The 16,684-nt window shown below is 42.5% G+C and overlaps 1 protein-coding gene across 2 annotated transcripts in view; it reads right to left on the bottom strand.

The window, feature by feature from the left end:
* The window catches only part of LOC120515750 (programmed cell death 6 interacting protein), a 212,591-nt gene that overhangs the window by 102,024 nt on the left and 93,883 nt on the right, over positions 1-16,684 (bottom strand). For both annotated transcript variants that reach the window (XM_039737034.1, XM_039737033.1), the window contains exon 5: positions 5,887-6,040. In XM_039737034.1, coding sequence (XP_039592968.1) covers positions 5,887-6,040 — 154 coding nt within the window. The remainder of the gene's footprint in view (positions 1-5,886; positions 6,041-16,684) is intronic.

Genomic DNA, 16,684 nt, shown 5'->3' on the forward strand with positions numbered 1-16,684 from the left:
GACAAAGATATTTCTGGCGACTAAATAGAACCCACTTATATCCAAATTCGAGCTATTAAGCCGTCGCCTGCCTGCCTGAATAAGTCACCCTTGCTTCGCTCTTACTTTTTTACCGTTCATTTAATCATGGCTAGTGGCGGAAAAACTATAAAATGGAAGGAGGATTACACCGAGTACGGCTTTACCAAAACAATTATTGATGGCGAATCGATTATTCATAAAGCTTCAATTGGTGATCTGTTTTTCTGTGTTAACCTCATATTTTTTCATATTTCTTCTCAAACCTAGGGGGTGCGAGGGTAAAATGAATCGGGAAGCGCTGATCAATGTAATCGGTGTACCAGGAAATCATGCATTGACAGAAGTTCCCCTTTGTTTGTAATGCAAAGTGTGATTAAATGCATGATTTTTTAACGCGTTATGGAGCACATGCATCAAAGCTTCTCAGCTGTGCTTGTGCTAAGAAAAGGAAACATTTTAAAAATAACGTAACACGATTGTCAATGTAACCTTTTGTAAGTAGTGCCTGGAGGATTCAGTGTGGAGAAACTGTAGAGACAGCGTGTGTATTAACTTGTGGATTTTGCTGTGAGTATTTGGTGGCAGCGTCACAAACTCACTTCCGTATTACACTGCGTTAGCTGCGGAGCTCAGCTCAGAGCAAAATGAGGTGAATGGGAGGGGAGATGATGACGTGACTGCCCTACCTGCCTTAACTGTCAATCCCCCACAAACACAGTCTCTCGGAATTTGCATAAGCACAGCCCCTCACCTGCAATTTTAACTTAGTTACAAAGTGATCAAAACTCTCGCTTATATCCTGCGTCCTCTCATTAAACTTGTATCCCGCATTACCCGTGGGCATGACAAACGCCAGTGGCAGCCTCTCAATGAACTTAATTTAAACTTTAGGTTTACACCGTGCTTTGTTTCCGAAGTAGCAGCACTCATGAATATGGTTGTATATGTCACTCGCTCACTTCTTATTGTTTCGCTGCCTTCTCAATTATATAATGCATGTTTTCTTCAGCGCTTTTTGGAGCTCTTCCTGGTTTTCTACGTACTGCGTTGACAATCAGTTCACGTGATTACGTGGGAGGCTTGATGATGTCACACGAAACTCCGCCTCCCCACGGCTTTCGAGCTCAACTCCATTACAGTAAATGGAGAAAAATAGCTTCCAGTTATGACCATTACGCGTAGAATTTCGAAATGAAACCTGCCCAACTTTTGTAAGGAAGCTGTGAGGAATGAGCCTGCCAAATTTCAGCCTTCTACCTACACGGGAAGTTGGAGAATTAGTGATGAGTGAGTGAGTGAGTGAGTGAGTCAGTCAGTCAGGGCTTTGCCTTTTATTAGTATAGATTGGGCTGGGCAATAAAGATAATTATCATGAAATAGCTTTTCCTTGATAGAAACATAAGATATGGTTGATTCAACATTGATAGAACTCATTCCATCCACATTTTGACAAACAACATGAAAAGCCAATGATAATGAGAATAGCACAGAGGCAAACCAGTCATGTGGCTAGAATATAGTTACAGCCACATCAGGTCAGATTGACGCACACAGCACTGAGTGTAAGAGTTGCAGCAGTATATTTGCTAGTGGTTGGGCTACTGCAGCTACGCACACCAGTAAGTCAGGTGTGGGGGCAAAATAAAAGAGAATACAAACATATATACATATATATACATATATATTGTGGCAAACGGCTGGGCATCCAGGACTTGGAAGCTCAACCCTGTTGGGGGCCATGGCCACCTCTAGGTGGCACCTAGACAATTGTGGAGCCCAGGATGGCAGCACTCCCCAGTATATTGGAAGAACTGCCATGCTGGGCTCCACAATTGTCCAGGTTTGATATTTTCATGAATGTAGAATTTTTGTATTTGTTTTTATAAAGTTATTTTAGGTTTCATAGTTTTTGATTTTAGGTTTATTAAAATTAAGTTTAGTAGTTTTTCAAAATTTGATCTTTATCTCTGCATAGAAATCTTAAATTAATCAGAGTTAATTTATCTATTTACCATTTATTCGTCAAAGACAAGATGATGAAGTGAGCTGTGGGGGTGTGTAAGAAACTGTATTCACTTTCTCCTGGAATTAGAACAGAGATATGGCTATTGCCCAGGAAGAATATCACCTACCCCAAAATAAGTTGGTGCCAGAGTTGCCCTCCAGATGGAGATAATGTCAAACAATGATTGGAAGGGTTTTAGAGCAGCACAAAGCCATCTCTCAGGTACTTAATGCAGATAAGAAGACTGGGTATGTGGTTCCCACCTGACAGGACATGGATGTGATGGAGTCAGTGTATGAAGCCTTGAATCCACTACTAGAATACACTGATTGATTCTTTGGTAAACCTTATGTGAGTGTGTCCTACCTCAAGCCGATACTGCATCACTTCAGAAACTGACACCTGAAGAAGAAACACAGCTCATAAAGGACATAAGGATGACTTGTAACGGCATACCTTGATGAAAAGTGTGTTGTTCAGAAAACTGATGACCTGTTTGATGCAACAACCTTGGTGGTTTCATGCTTCAAGGTACAATACATCAAGTCAGAAGAGATTGATGCCATTAAAATGAGACCAGTGACTGAGATGCAGGAGTAAACTGAATCTCGTCCACTTCAGTCAGAAGAGAAGAAGCAGGAGAAACGGAGGGAGGAGCTATTACAATGCTATCCAACCCAGAACAGAGGTGGTCACTGTGCAGTTTCTTTAAGAAATCATACTCCACCATCACAAGAGTCAATGATAAAGACAATGGAAAAGGAGCTTGACAATTACCTGCTGGCATCAGATGCAGACAGTGAAATGGACACCTTGCAGTGGTGGAAGACCCATGAAAGAAACCTCCCAACAGTAAACCATCTCGCAAAGTGCTACTTGTCCACTAATGGACTGATGGGGATTTCTTGTTCATTCTTTTTTGGCCTTGGATAGTAAGCTGACCACTGATGAATGAATACGTCAATTTTGTTTATGTTCTCCTTCGTTTATATTTATAAGGTGCTTGAATTCGTATTGAGGATATATACTGAATAATTTTTGTCTATTTGCAGGTTTGTTCTCCAACCATTTAAAACAATTTGAATCTACAGAAAGGAAAGGATATATATAGTATAGAAGTAGTTTTTTTTTAGATTTTATTTTGTATTAATACATACTTTATTTATTTCGAACTGACCAAAGACTTTATTTTGTCTTTTCCTGTAAAACTTGAAAGCTTTTGACTGGTCAGATTTGAGACTTTTTATTTTGTATTACCTATTTTATTGATTTTCAATTGACAAAAAAATTTAATTGTGCATTTTGTTGGTGTTGTCCTTTAACACTTGAACACTTATGACTGGTCAGAATTAAGATTTTAGTTATATATACCCATTATCTATTTATGTGAAATACAGTTTTATAATATCCTACAGTACATTTGTCATATTCAGCTTCTGGCAGAGAATAAATATTTAAACCAAAAATAACCCTGTATCTTCACATCTATCTCAATTAGCAGTAAAAAGGAATCTTTAAGCTTGATGGAAATAGTGATTTGATTTATGTAGTACTATATATCAATATCGACTGATATGGAAAAAAAATACTGGGATATGTATTAGAAAATTTTATAACATTACACAGTAGCATTTAAGCATTATAACATCAGATCTTGCACATTAAAATCTACTCACCATAATGAAACTCAAAGGTTTAAAGAATCGGATGCATTTTTGAAGAGGGCAGAATTCGGTTGTGCTACATTTTCCCATCTACAGTCATGTGTTTTATGATTTTATCGTGTAATGTGCTCTTTAATGGGTTGAAAGCAAAAGTGAATAAAACTTTATTATTACTGCATTTATTTGCTACAAAAGAAATTCACTTTGTATTTTCTCTGAATGGATGCAATACCTTAAAAATGTGCATCACGTTCACACGCTACAGAATAACAATATAAAACCAATGAAGGTTTAAACAGTGTGCAAGTTAAATTATATAATTTAGGAAAAAGAAGGTTGCTGGGCCTTGAGTGGTTTTTGAAAATTGGTCTCCACTCGTAGCACTTGAACTTTTTACTGGTCAACCAGGTGGTTTCTCAACCTTGTGCAGTCATACTGCTGAAAATTCCTAAATGTTACAAGCTTGTGCAGCTTGCTACAGGCAACACACCTCAAACTAATGCATAATTCCACACTTATTTTGAATGGCTGCATAGAACTTGGGATTCTCTCAAAAAAGAACCTAAAAGCCAAGAGCCTCTTCCTTGGAGAGTTGAAGGCAGCAAACTTTTCTCTTTGTGAGCCTGAGAGCTGAGATCCAGTCTGCTAAGCTAAGCACTGAAGAGTGTCTGCTTCGGGACAACCATTACTTCAAGAAGGGAATTTCAGTATCTAAACTCTTGGGCAAGAATGAGTAATGCCTTTTCCCTATGATGTGACAAAGGACAGCAGAAGGCAATCTGAGGAAGCAGCAGCATGGCACTGAAAAGAATCACTCCAATGGATGAAGAATCTTCCAAATGAACCCAGAGTAATAACAAAACAACAACTCTACATAACATCAGGCATCATCCATAAGGACTGTAAGTGTTATAAGACTATTTAGCTATGCCAAGATAAAGTAGAACCGTAAATAACAGTAAACAGCTAGCTAGTTATGTTTGTTGTTTGTGTAGTGTGTCTTATATGTATATATACATATAAGTGCCCCCCAAAGTGCTACACGACGTTGGGTAGAGGGGAGCTGAATGCACCCCAAGGAGACACGGTCGCTCTTCCGAAACCCATCTGTAACGGTGATACAATGGTAATCAAATAACATTTTTGTTTACCTCCTCTTTGCTCGATCGGCTGCTGGATTGCTGCTGCTCCTGTGTGGCGTGATCTGTATTTCATGTGGCGCTTAAATTGTTTTAAAGTCATGACCTTGTCTCTCTTCTCCCCGAGACATCCTCAAACACTATTTGATCTCTTTTCACTGTTCCGTTATTTCACTGAGTAATATTTTCTGCTTGTTTGTGCTAATGCGATCTTTACTCTACGGTTACGTGCTGTTGTGAAGAGGGGCACTGAACGCAGCCCAAGGAGATGCGTTTGCTCCTCCGAAACCCTTCTTAAAATGGTGATACAAGGGGAATCAAATAAAAGGTTTTTTTTTTTACCTCCTCTTTGTTTGATCAGCTGCTGGATTGCTGCTGCTGCATGACCTGCCCTTTGTGCAATGCTGTGAACATTTTAAAGTCACTGCCTTGTCTCACTTCTCTGCCCAGACATCCTCAAACACTATTTGATCTCTTTTCATTGTTCCGTTATTTCACGGAGTAATATTTTCCATTTGATTGCGCAAATGTGACCTTTACTCTAATTTTCTTGAGACTTTCGAATTTTCCTACTTCCATTATCTCTAACCTGCTCTGCATGTTTATCACGCCCGTCTCGCAGAATGTGAAACTGTCTCTTTGTCTCTGTCTCTCAAAGATCTCTATTCAAATGATTACGTCTCGTTGCAGTTTTGTTTTCTTCTATACTATTTATATTTCATAAAACGAGTGTGCCTCAGGTACCTTGATAAGTCTAAAGCCAGAGACCCCCCATCCTACCACATAAACATTACGTAAATAAAGTAGATGCACTGCAGAATTATTGAATTACAGAAAGAAAAACTGATAATAAATTAACCAAGTTAAATTTTCTTTTTGAAATCCCACATTATTATGGCATCCTACAGGGTAGCATCTTATTGATTATTAATCAATCAAAAAATCCAACACCAGTCATCTGCAAATGTGTGAAGTTAAAAAAGACAGTAGAAGTTGATCATAGAACCAGAAGAAAGGGATACAAAGGAAAGCATAATTTATAAATGCTTGTCTGTACCTGATGTAGCTTTCAGAAAAAACACTTCTTGAGCTTGAGCCAGCATGATTTGACTGAGAGTGCTGACTGTGTCAGGAGAGATGTCCATAGTAGGTTCACGACTCAAGGCAGACAAAACTGTGTCTTTAATGTGAGAAAAAGTCCCACTAGCCAGCTGAGAAAAAACAAAGGAAAGAGATGTGTCAATCATGACTTTCATGCCCAGTTTTCTTATACAGTAACATTGCCTGATCTGTTTTCACTTATCGATAATAAAGACACACTACATCTACCAGTGTCAGGCTGGCAATTCAAACTGACTTTTAAGATTTTCAAAGATAGTCTGGAATGGAAAATCACTGTATTAAATAAAGAGATATACAGTGCAGACATTGGAGAGAGCATTATATCTAAAGCAAAAGCAAATATTCTTTCCTAAGTATGTGGTGCAAGCTTGATTTTGACAGCAACAATGAGTTGCTATCAAACACAATGAATTCCATTAGAAGTGAACACCATTACCACTTGAGGAATATTTCAAAAATAAAAACGTATAGGCAAAATAGCACCTTATGATTACTTGAGGTTTTGCAAATTTATTAAAAATCAAAAAATTGAGAAATCACATGTACATAAGTACTCGCAGGCTTTGCTCAATACTTTGTTGATGCACCTTTGGCAGCAATTACAGCCTCAAGTGTTTTTGATTATGATGCCACATGCTTGGCACACCTATCCTTGCCCAGTTTCGCTCATTCCTCTTTGCAGCACCTCTCAAGCTCCATCAGGTTGGATGGGAAGCGTCAGTGCACAGCCATTTTAAGATCTCTCCAGAGATGTTCAATCGAATTCAAGTCTGGGCTCTGGCTGGGCCACTCAAGGACATTCGCAGAGTTGTCCTGAAGCCACTCTTTTGATATCTTGGCTGTGTGCTTAGGGTCGTTGTCCTTCTGAAAGATGAACCGTCGCCCCAGTCTGAGGTCAAGAGAGCTCTGGAGCAGGTTTTCATCCAGGATGTCTCTGTACATTGCTGCAGTCATCTCTCCCTTTATCCTGAATAGCCTCCCAGTTCCTGCTGTCAACTGTGGGACCTTATATAGACAGGTGTGTGCCTTTCCAAATCATCTCCAATCAACTGAATTTACCACAGGTGGACTCCAATTAAGCTGCAGAAACATCAAGGATGATCAGAGGAAACAGGATGCACCTGAGCTCAATTTTGAGCTTCATGGCAAAGGCTGTGATTACTTACATACATGTGCTTTCTCAGTTTTTTTATTTTTAATAAATTTGCAAAAACCTCAAGTAAACGTTTTTCACATTGTCATTATGGAGTGTTGTGTGTAGAATTCTGAGGAAAAAAATGAATTTAATTCATTTTGGAATAAGGCTGTAACATAACAAAATGTGGAAAAAGTGATGCGCTGTGAATACTTTCCGGATGCACTGTACACATGCCGTATATGCTCCAATAAACACCAAGTCTCTTATTGTCGCCGGTCTGTAATAAGTGCCTGGCTTCAGAGGGGACGTGGCCAAATAGTAGCCAGGTTTTTTATATTTGCCTACTAGTGTACTTTGTAAGCGTTTGTATCTTTCCTTGTGTAATACATGTGCATGTCAGCACGCTGCATATGTCAGAAATACGAATATACCGGTTTCTAAAACGGCTTCATTTTCGTGCCGGGATGACCTAAATACGGACAAACCTGGAAGAAGAGGAAAACAATAGTGAACTGGATAACAACAAAGCCATCATTGCAGATTCGGACGACGAACAGCAGCGAAAGGTACAGAAAGACATTGCCATTTATCTTTAACAGTCTTAGGGCTCATTTATACTTCACGCTCAGAACGCGTACGCGTCCGCATCATGGCTGCCACGCGTTCCCAGCGTTCATTTCACGCGTCCTCTGAGCAGGTCCTCAGAAATTAACGCTGCAGCGCGCGAGTTGCAGTACCAGCAAAAGTCGGCGCGAGTGTACTAAAAGTCGGAGCGTGGCGTCAGAGTCTCTGTTTACTATCTACATGTGACAGCAAGCCTCTATGGAGATCCTTCGGGATCGATAATGCGCTTGCTGTTTGATGAATGGTTCAAAGTGTCGAAGCAAAATGCCGACATACAGATGCATTCGTGGTGCTTTTATATTCAAGCGTCGCATATTCCCGATCGTAATGACACGATACATTTTAAAAGTCTCACATACCATCTTTTGTGCCGTCTATTTTTTATTTTTGTACTTTACCTGCTGTCAGGTACAAGAAGCTCATTAGCGATGAAAACTGGGATAGCGTTCTGACGGTCTGCTTTATTAATAATATAAACTACGAGGTTAAAGTGGACATTTGAGATTAAAGCGAAATTTCCACTTTAATCCAAAATACACGTTTTCACCGTGTCTTTTATTTTTTTCTCAGTGGCTCAAATACAGCGCTATACATTATGTTGCCGATGTGAAGTTGCAAAAAAATAGCCGGCACTGACACTTTTAAAATGTATCGTGTCATTACGATCGGGAATATGCGACGCTTGAATATAAAAAGCACCATGAATGCATTTGTATGTCGGCATTTTGCTTCACAACATCGAAGCATCCATCCCGTAGGATCGGCATAGAGGCTTTCTGTCACATGTAGATAGTTCCCGAATGTAATGACACGATACATTTTAAAAGTCTCACATACCATCTTTTGTGTCGTCTTTTTTAATTTTTTTATTTTTGCAACTTAACAACAGCAACATAATGTATAGCGTTATATCTGACGCTGTGAAAACGTGTATTTTGTGATTAAAGTGGAAATTTCGACTTTAATCGAATTGTCCACTTTAACCTCGTAGTTTACTTTATCATTAAAGCAGACCGTCGTAACGCGTCATCCCAGTTTTAATCGCTTACGAGCTTCTTGGACCTGACAGCTGCGGCAAGCAGCAAAAGATCACCACACAGAACAAATTAAATGTATGATATTCCAACTCTCTGCACATTTAGAATCTTTAGATTCATACTTGATATCACTTTCATGATGAAATGCATTAAAAGTGTGTATGTTACATTTCACGTATAATTTCATTTAAATAATGAATGCTGTTAATAATTACACACATGGGGGTGACACGGTGGCAGAGCAATAGCACTGCTGTCTCGCAGAGAGTTACGTTGCTGGTATTTCCTGCTTGTATTCCACACTGTGCTTCGGTTTCCTTCCAAAGATAAGCAGATTTGGGGATTTGGTGCCGCTAAAATGACGCTAGTGTATGTGAGTGCTTGTATTCACCTTGCGATGAGCTGAGGCCTCGTCCAGGGACTGTTTCTCACTCATGCCCAATGCTTGCTGGAATGGGCACATCCCTGGATTGATGGATTTAATCAATAAACATCCTTTTCACAGATATTGCGGTAAGTTGTTATCGGAATTTAATAGGTGTTTTAGGCAATTCACAACACAGAGAAGCCAAACATGTTCTCACCACGATAATATCTCACACTGCCACCTGGTGGACTCCTCCAGCTTTACGTAAAGTACGCGCGCAAGTATGAACACTTCAACGCTTGCGTAGCAGGAGCGTCCAATGCAGCATGCGTCGCGTCGCGTGAAGTATAAATGAGCCCTTACGCAGCATGAGGCATTCAAATAAAGTAGCTGTTTGTAATATTAGCCAATATTTTTGTGTACCTTCATGTACCGACACGCGCAAAAAAAAATATTGCATTCTACAGGTTTTTTTAATAATGGCCGGTCTCTAATAAGTTCCGGGAGCCAAGGCTAGTTTTGCAAATAAACGCCGGGGGCCACTATTGGAGCATATACGATATATTTTAAATCACCTGTAGCTCGCAAACCATTTAACCTATTGACTTGAAATTTGGTTTACTATCCGCTTTTGGGGTGATGATTTGTATTACTCTTTTTAATTTTTATTGTTGAATCAACTCACTGCACCTCGCAGCAGGGCGGCCGTGCGGCGCATGCGTATGAGAGCCGTTCTCATCCCCACCACCTTCGCTAATCATTCTTGAGGCAGATTGAAGACGTAAGTACCAGCTTAAGTGAAAAATTAAAGAAAACATACTAAGTAATTGCAACACAAAAACTAACTTAATCAGTTTTAACGCGAAAAGATGCAGACATAAAAAGAGAAGCATTGAGCCACTAGAGTGGAGAAAAGAGCTGCTCAGGAAGTAGCAACGGCATCAACCTCTGAGCAAATGAATGCTAAACAGAGACAGAGAAAGAGGATGAAAAATCGGAATGCTCAAGTCAAGTGTACACACATATTCATTTACATACACTGTGTGCACAATTATTAGGCAAGTGAGTATTTTGACCATATCATCATTTCCATGTATGTATTCCATCTCCAAGTTGTATAAACTTGAATAGTTACTGTAATGAGGAAGGGTGTGGCCTAAGGAGATGAAACCCTATATAAAGTTGTGCATAATTATTAGGCAGCTTGTTTTCCTCAGGCAAAATGGGCCAAAAAAGAGATTTAACCGACACTAAAAAGTCAAAATTTGTAAAAAGTCTTTCAGGGGGATGCAGCACTCTTGAAATTACTCAGATACTGGGGCGTGATCACAGAACCATCAAACATTTTGTTGCAAATAGTCAACATACTGGGGAAAAAAGATGCAAATTAACTGCCAAAGATTTGAGAAGAATCAAACGTGAAGTTACCAGGAACCCATTATCCTCCAGTGCTGTCATATTCCAGAACTGCAACAAATATGGAGTGCCCAGAAGTACAAGGAATTCAGTGCTCAAAGACATGGCCAATGTTAAGGCTGAAACCCAACCACCACTGAACAAGACACTTAAATTGAAACGTCAAGACTGGGCCAAGAAATATCTGAAGACAGATTTTTCAATGGTTTTATGTACTGACTAGACATTAAGCCCGTTACAATAACGGGCGCTAGAACAGTAGTGCATAAACATTAGTAGGAACAGTCTATATTAAATTGCAAGGACCTTGACCTCATTCTGTTTCTTGTCTTAATTTTCTTTTTTTTGTCAAAAACATTTTTTCAAGAAGCCTAAAGTAAAATAATAATAAAAATAAAATAGAAACGTACATTACAATACAATAAGTATAATTAATATTGCCTAAGTGTAAAACTTTGTAACAATCTGTAAGACACAATATCTGAAGAAGTAATTTAGGTAAAATTTTCAATTTTTTTACCTTATGAAATTTTTCTGTACAATTTAATTATAGACAACATTTCATGTAAATATTCTGTCTGAGTTTGGCAACAGTTTGCGTTGTTCAGGAATCTCTACAACCTTGACAACAACATCTGGAAAACTTCTAACTCTTGATAATGCAACATAAAACTGACCATGGCTGAATACTGGTTCTGGCAAGTAAATGCCAACCTTTTCTAAGGTTTGCTCTTCTGAGTCTTTTAGAGTTTTTCTGAAGCTCATTTTCTTTTTCTTCAATCAATCTATTTACTCATATTTTTCTTTGTCTTTCAGCCTTTCTTTTGTTGATGTTTACTTGTTGAGCTGACCGTTCTTCCAGGAGATGTTGCTTATATAGGATTTGATTGTCTGTGTCTTTTATCCTACTTGACGTGTCCTTTTTTTGGGTGGCATGTTGTTAGTAGATACGTCCGTAATATTTTCTCCCACAGTAATACTGGCTTGTATGTGGCTGTAATATGCATCCTTTAATATGTCTTTAATTTTCTCTCGCAATAATACTGGTTTGTATTTCCATAAAATGCCTGTAATTTTCTCTGACAGTAATGCTGGCTTTGATGTCCGTAATATGACTTTAATTTTCTGTCACAACAGTGGGCAATCAGCAGAGTGTCCCCAGCAACTGATGTAATGTGTGGCGTGCTGCTTATAATCGTGCCTGTGGCGTCTCCCCAGCAAGTACTGTGCAGTTCCCCAGCAAGTATTTTACACTGTGGGGGCGTGCGACTGATTATTTTGTGTGGCATCTCCCCAACAGCGGATTTTATGTGTGCTGCCGCGACTACCCAATCAGCACTCTCCCCAGCAATGGTGTCCTTTATATCTTATCATGCGCGGCCGTTCACTGTGTGCCCAGCTTCCAGTGTGTGTGCTTTATTTGCTCATCGTGCGCGGCGGCGGCTAGGCCATACACTGCGTGCCCAGCTTCGAATGTGTGTGCGTCCACGTGCCGAGCGCATGGGCGGTGCACGGTACAATGTGCGTGCGCGGCCCGAGCATGCGCACTTCACCAGAAGACACACACACACACACAGACACTTGGACACACACACAGGGGTTTTATTAAAGGGGATTAGATGAAAGTGACTCTTCACAGAACAGATAGATGGGCCCAAGACTGGATCAGTAACAGGCACAGAGCTCCACTTCGACATAAGATGAAGGTGGGGTATTGGTATGGTCTGGTATTATTAAAGATGAGCTAGTTGAGCCTTTCCAGGTTTAAGATGGACTCAAAATCAACTTCCAAACCTACTGCCAGTTTTTAGAAGACAAAGACACTTTATTTAAGCAGTGGTAAAAGAAAAAGTCTGCATTTCTAGAAGACCGTGATTTTTATGCTGGACAATGCTCCATCACATGCACTGAAGTACTCGACTGCATGGCTAGCCAGTAAAGGCCTTAAAGATAAAAGAAAAATGACATGGCCCCCTTCCTCACCTGACCTAAAAGCCCTTCTTATACGGCAGATTTACGGGAAAGGAAGAGAGAAGACCTCTCTGAACAGTGTCTGGGAGAGGCTGTGGTTGCTGATGCACAAAAAGTTGTCAACAGATTAAGAAACTGACAGACTCCATGAATGGAAGGCTTATGACTGTTATTGAACAGAAGTATGGACTATACTGTTTTTTTTTGAAATGTCAGAAATGTTTATTTGTAAATTTTGAGTTGTTTATTATTCTCACTTTAACAGATGAAAACAAACAAGTGAGATGGGAAAATATTAATTTTTTCTTTAGTTGTGTAATAATTTTGCACACTAATAGTTGCCTAATAATTGTGCACACATATGTATTCCCCTGAGAATGTTCACACTCGCATTTCCTTTGTAAAACATTTAAGTTACAGGTTTAGTACCATTTTGGATTGACTGATAGCACTGTGTCTGCGTGTCCCAACGATCCTAGGAGCTCTGTTGTCCGGGGCTTTATGCCCCTGGAAGGGTCACCCAAGGAAAACTGGTCCTAGGTGAGGGATGAGACAAAGAGCAGTTCATCAAACCTCCTATGAGGAATACAAATTTTGGATGGCGTTTTCCCTCGCCCGGACGCGGATCACCGGGGCCCACTCTGGAGCCAGGCCTAGAGGTGGGGCTCGATGGCGAGCGCCTGGTGGCCGGGCCTGCACCCATGGGGCTCGGCCGGGCACAGCCCAAAGAGGCAATGTAGGTCCCCCTTCCCATGGGCTCACCACCTATGGGAGGGTCAAGAAGGTCGGATGCAGTGTAATGGTGGTAGCCAAAGGCCGAGACCTTGGCGGTCTGATCCTCGGCTACAGAAGCTGGCTCTTGGGACGTGGAATGTCACCTCTCTGAAGGGGAACGAGTCTGAGCTAGTTAGCGAGGTTGAGAGGTTCCGGCTAGATATAGTCGGGCTCACCTTGAAGCACAGCTTGGACTCTGGAACCAATCTCCTTGAAAGGGGTTGGAGTCTCTATCACTCTGGAGTTGCCCCAGGTGAGAGGTGCCGAGCGGAAGGTGGCATACTTATTGCACCCCCGACTTGGAGCCTCTTCATTGGGGTTTACCCCGGTGGACGGTGGACCGTCTGGGGACTCCCTCGTTCTGCTGGGAGACTTCAATGCTCATGTGGGCAATGACAGTGAGACCTGGAAGGGCGTGATTGGGAGGAATGGCGCCCCGAGTGGTGTTTTGTTAATGGACTTCTGTGCTCGTCACGGATTGTAAATAAGCATAGGGGTGTTCATATGTGCACTTGGCACCACGACACCCTTGGCCTCAGTTCGATGATCGACTTTGTGGTCATGTCATCGGATTTGCGGCCACATGTTTTGGGCACTCAAGTGAAGAGGGGGCGGAGCTGTCAACTGATCACCACCTGGTGGTGAGTTGGCTTCGATGATGGGGGAGGATGCCGGTCAGGCCTGGTAGGCCCAAACATATTGGGAGGGTCTGCTGAGAACGTCTGGCAGAGTCCCCTGTCAGAAGTAGCTTCAACTCCCACCTCCGGCAGAACTTCGACCATGTCCCGAGGGAGATGGGGGACATTGAGTTTGAATGGGCCATGTTCCGTGCCTCTATTGTTGAGGCAGCTGACCGGAGCTGTGGCCGTAAGGTGGTCGGTGCCTGTTGTGGCAGCAATCCCCAAACCCATTAATGGACACCGGCGGTGAGGGATGCCGTCAAGCTGAAGAAGGAGTCCTACAGGACCCTTTTGTCCTGTGGGACTCTGGAGGCAGCTAATAGGTACCGGCAGGCCAAGCGGAATGCGGCTTCGGTGGTTGCTGAGGCAAAAATTCGGGCATGGGAGGAGTTTGGGGAGGCCATGGAAAACAACTTTCGGACATCTTCGAGGAGATTCTGTTCCACCATACAGCGCCTCAGGAGGGGGAGGCAGCGCAGTGTCAACACTGTATATGGTGGGGATGGTGCGAGGCTGACATTGACTCAGGACGTTGTGGGTTGGTGAGGGGAGTACTTCGAAGACCTCCTCAATTCCACTAACATGCCTTCCAATGAGGAAGCAGAGCTTGGGGTCTCGGTGGTGGGATCCCCCATCTCTGGGACTGAGGTCACAGAGGTGGTCAAAAAACTCCTTGGGGTGGATGAGATACGCCCAGAGTTCCTCAAGGCTCTGGATGTTGTAGGACTGTCTTGGTTGACACATCTCTGCAACATCGCATGGACATCGGGGACAGTGCCTCTGGATTGGCAGACCAGGGTGGTGGTCCCCCTCTTAAAGAAGGGGGACAGAAGGGTCTGTTCGAACTACAGAGGGATCACACTTCTCAGCCTCCCTGGAAAAGTCTATTCAGGGGTCCTGGAGAGGAGGGTTCGCCAGACAGTCGAACCTCAGATTCAGGAGGAACAGTGTGGTTTTCGTCCTGGTCGTGGAACAGTGGACCAGCTCTACACTCTTAACAGGGTCCTGGAGGGTGCATGGGAGTTTGCCCAACCAGTCTACATGTGTTTTGTTGACATGGAAAAGGCATTCAGCCGTGTCCCTCGGGGAATCCTGTGGGGGGTGCTCCGAGATTATGGGGTACCAGACCCCCTGATAAGGGCTGTTCGGTCCCCATACAACCAGTGTCAGAGCTTGGTAAGTCGAACCCATTTCCAGTGAGAGTTGGACTCCGCCAAGGCTCCCCTTTGTCACCGATTCTGTTCATAACTTTTATGGACAGAATTTCTAGGCGCAGCCAGGGCGCTGAGGGGGTCCGGTCTGGTGGACTCAGGATTGGGTCACTGCTTTTTGCAGATGATGTTGTCCTGTTTTCTTCATCAGGCCGTGATCTTCAGCTCTCTCTGGATTGGTTCGCAGCTGAGTGTGAAGTGGCTGGGATGGGAATCAGCACCTCCAAATCCGAGACCATGGTCCTCAGCCGAAAAAGGGTGGAGTGCCCTCTCAGGGTTGGTGGCGAGATCCTGCACGATGTGGAGGAGTTCAAGTATTTCAGGGTCTTGTTCACGAGTGAGGGAAGAATGAAGCGCGAGACTGACAGGCAGATTGGTTCGGTGTCCACAATAATGCTGGTTCTGCATCGGTCTGTCGTGGTGAAAAAGGAGCTGAACCGTAAGGCAAAGCTCTCAATTTACCAGTCGATCTATGCTCCTACCCTCACCTATGGTCATGAGCTATGGGTAGTGACTGAAAAAACAAGATCGCAAATACAAGCAGCTAAAATGAGCTTCCTCCGCAGGGTGACTGGGCTTTCCCTTAAAGATAAGGTGAGAAGCTCAGTCATCCAGGAGGGGCTCAGAATAGAGCTGCTGCTCCTCCGCATCGAGAGGAGTCAGATGATGTGGCTCGGGCATCTGATCAGGATACCTCCTGGACGTCTCCTTGGTGAGGTGTTCCAGGCACGTCCAACCAGGAGGAGGCCCCGGGGAAGACCCAGGACACACTGGAGGGACTATATCTCTCGGGTGGCCTGGGAACGCCTCAGGATTCCCCAGGAAGAGCTAGAAGAAGTGGCTGAGGAGAGGGAAGTCTGGGCATCTCTGCTCAAGCTGCTGGCACTGCGACCCAATCTCAGATAAGCAGAAGAGGATGGATGGATGGATGGATGGATGGATGGATGAATGAATGAATGGATGATAGCACTGTATTTGTTACATATTAAAATGAATCCTCAAAAACACAACTTGCTTAATAATTGTGCACACAGTGTACATACACACAAACATATACATATTGTCACGCACACACGATTAGGAGACAGTCAACAAAACCCATGGTGAGCAGACAGTCGAGAGACGGAGGGTTTAGAAAAGGGTACTGACCTTTCTCTGCAGAAGCAAGGAAGAAAAATAAACAACGTATCGCAGAGCTGAAATGGCCGAAGAGTATTTTCTGGCCCTCGATGATGACGTCACTCAGAATTCAGAAACAAGACGTCACTTCCCCCTTTAATTTCCTGTAGCCATTTCTGTTTCTGTATAAATACCCCCCCCCCCCCGTTTTACTTAATGAGTTTGTCAAATGTTTTCGTATGAACCTGCTCGTTTCAGTAATTAATTTGACCTGTCTGTTGGACATTATATGGGGTGGATCCCCAAAAACTTTATCTGACTGGCTGTTATATTTTATTTTTCCACAGACTGGCATAGCCATCAGAATTATTGTTCCAGTACCAGAGGAACAAGACC

Source organism: Polypterus senegalus, chromosome 15, assembly GCF_016835505.1.
Source record: "Polypterus senegalus isolate Bchr_013 chromosome 15, ASM1683550v1, whole genome shotgun sequence".
Classification (NCBI taxonomy): Eukaryota; Metazoa; Chordata; class Cladistia; order Polypteriformes; family Polypteridae; genus Polypterus; species Polypterus senegalus.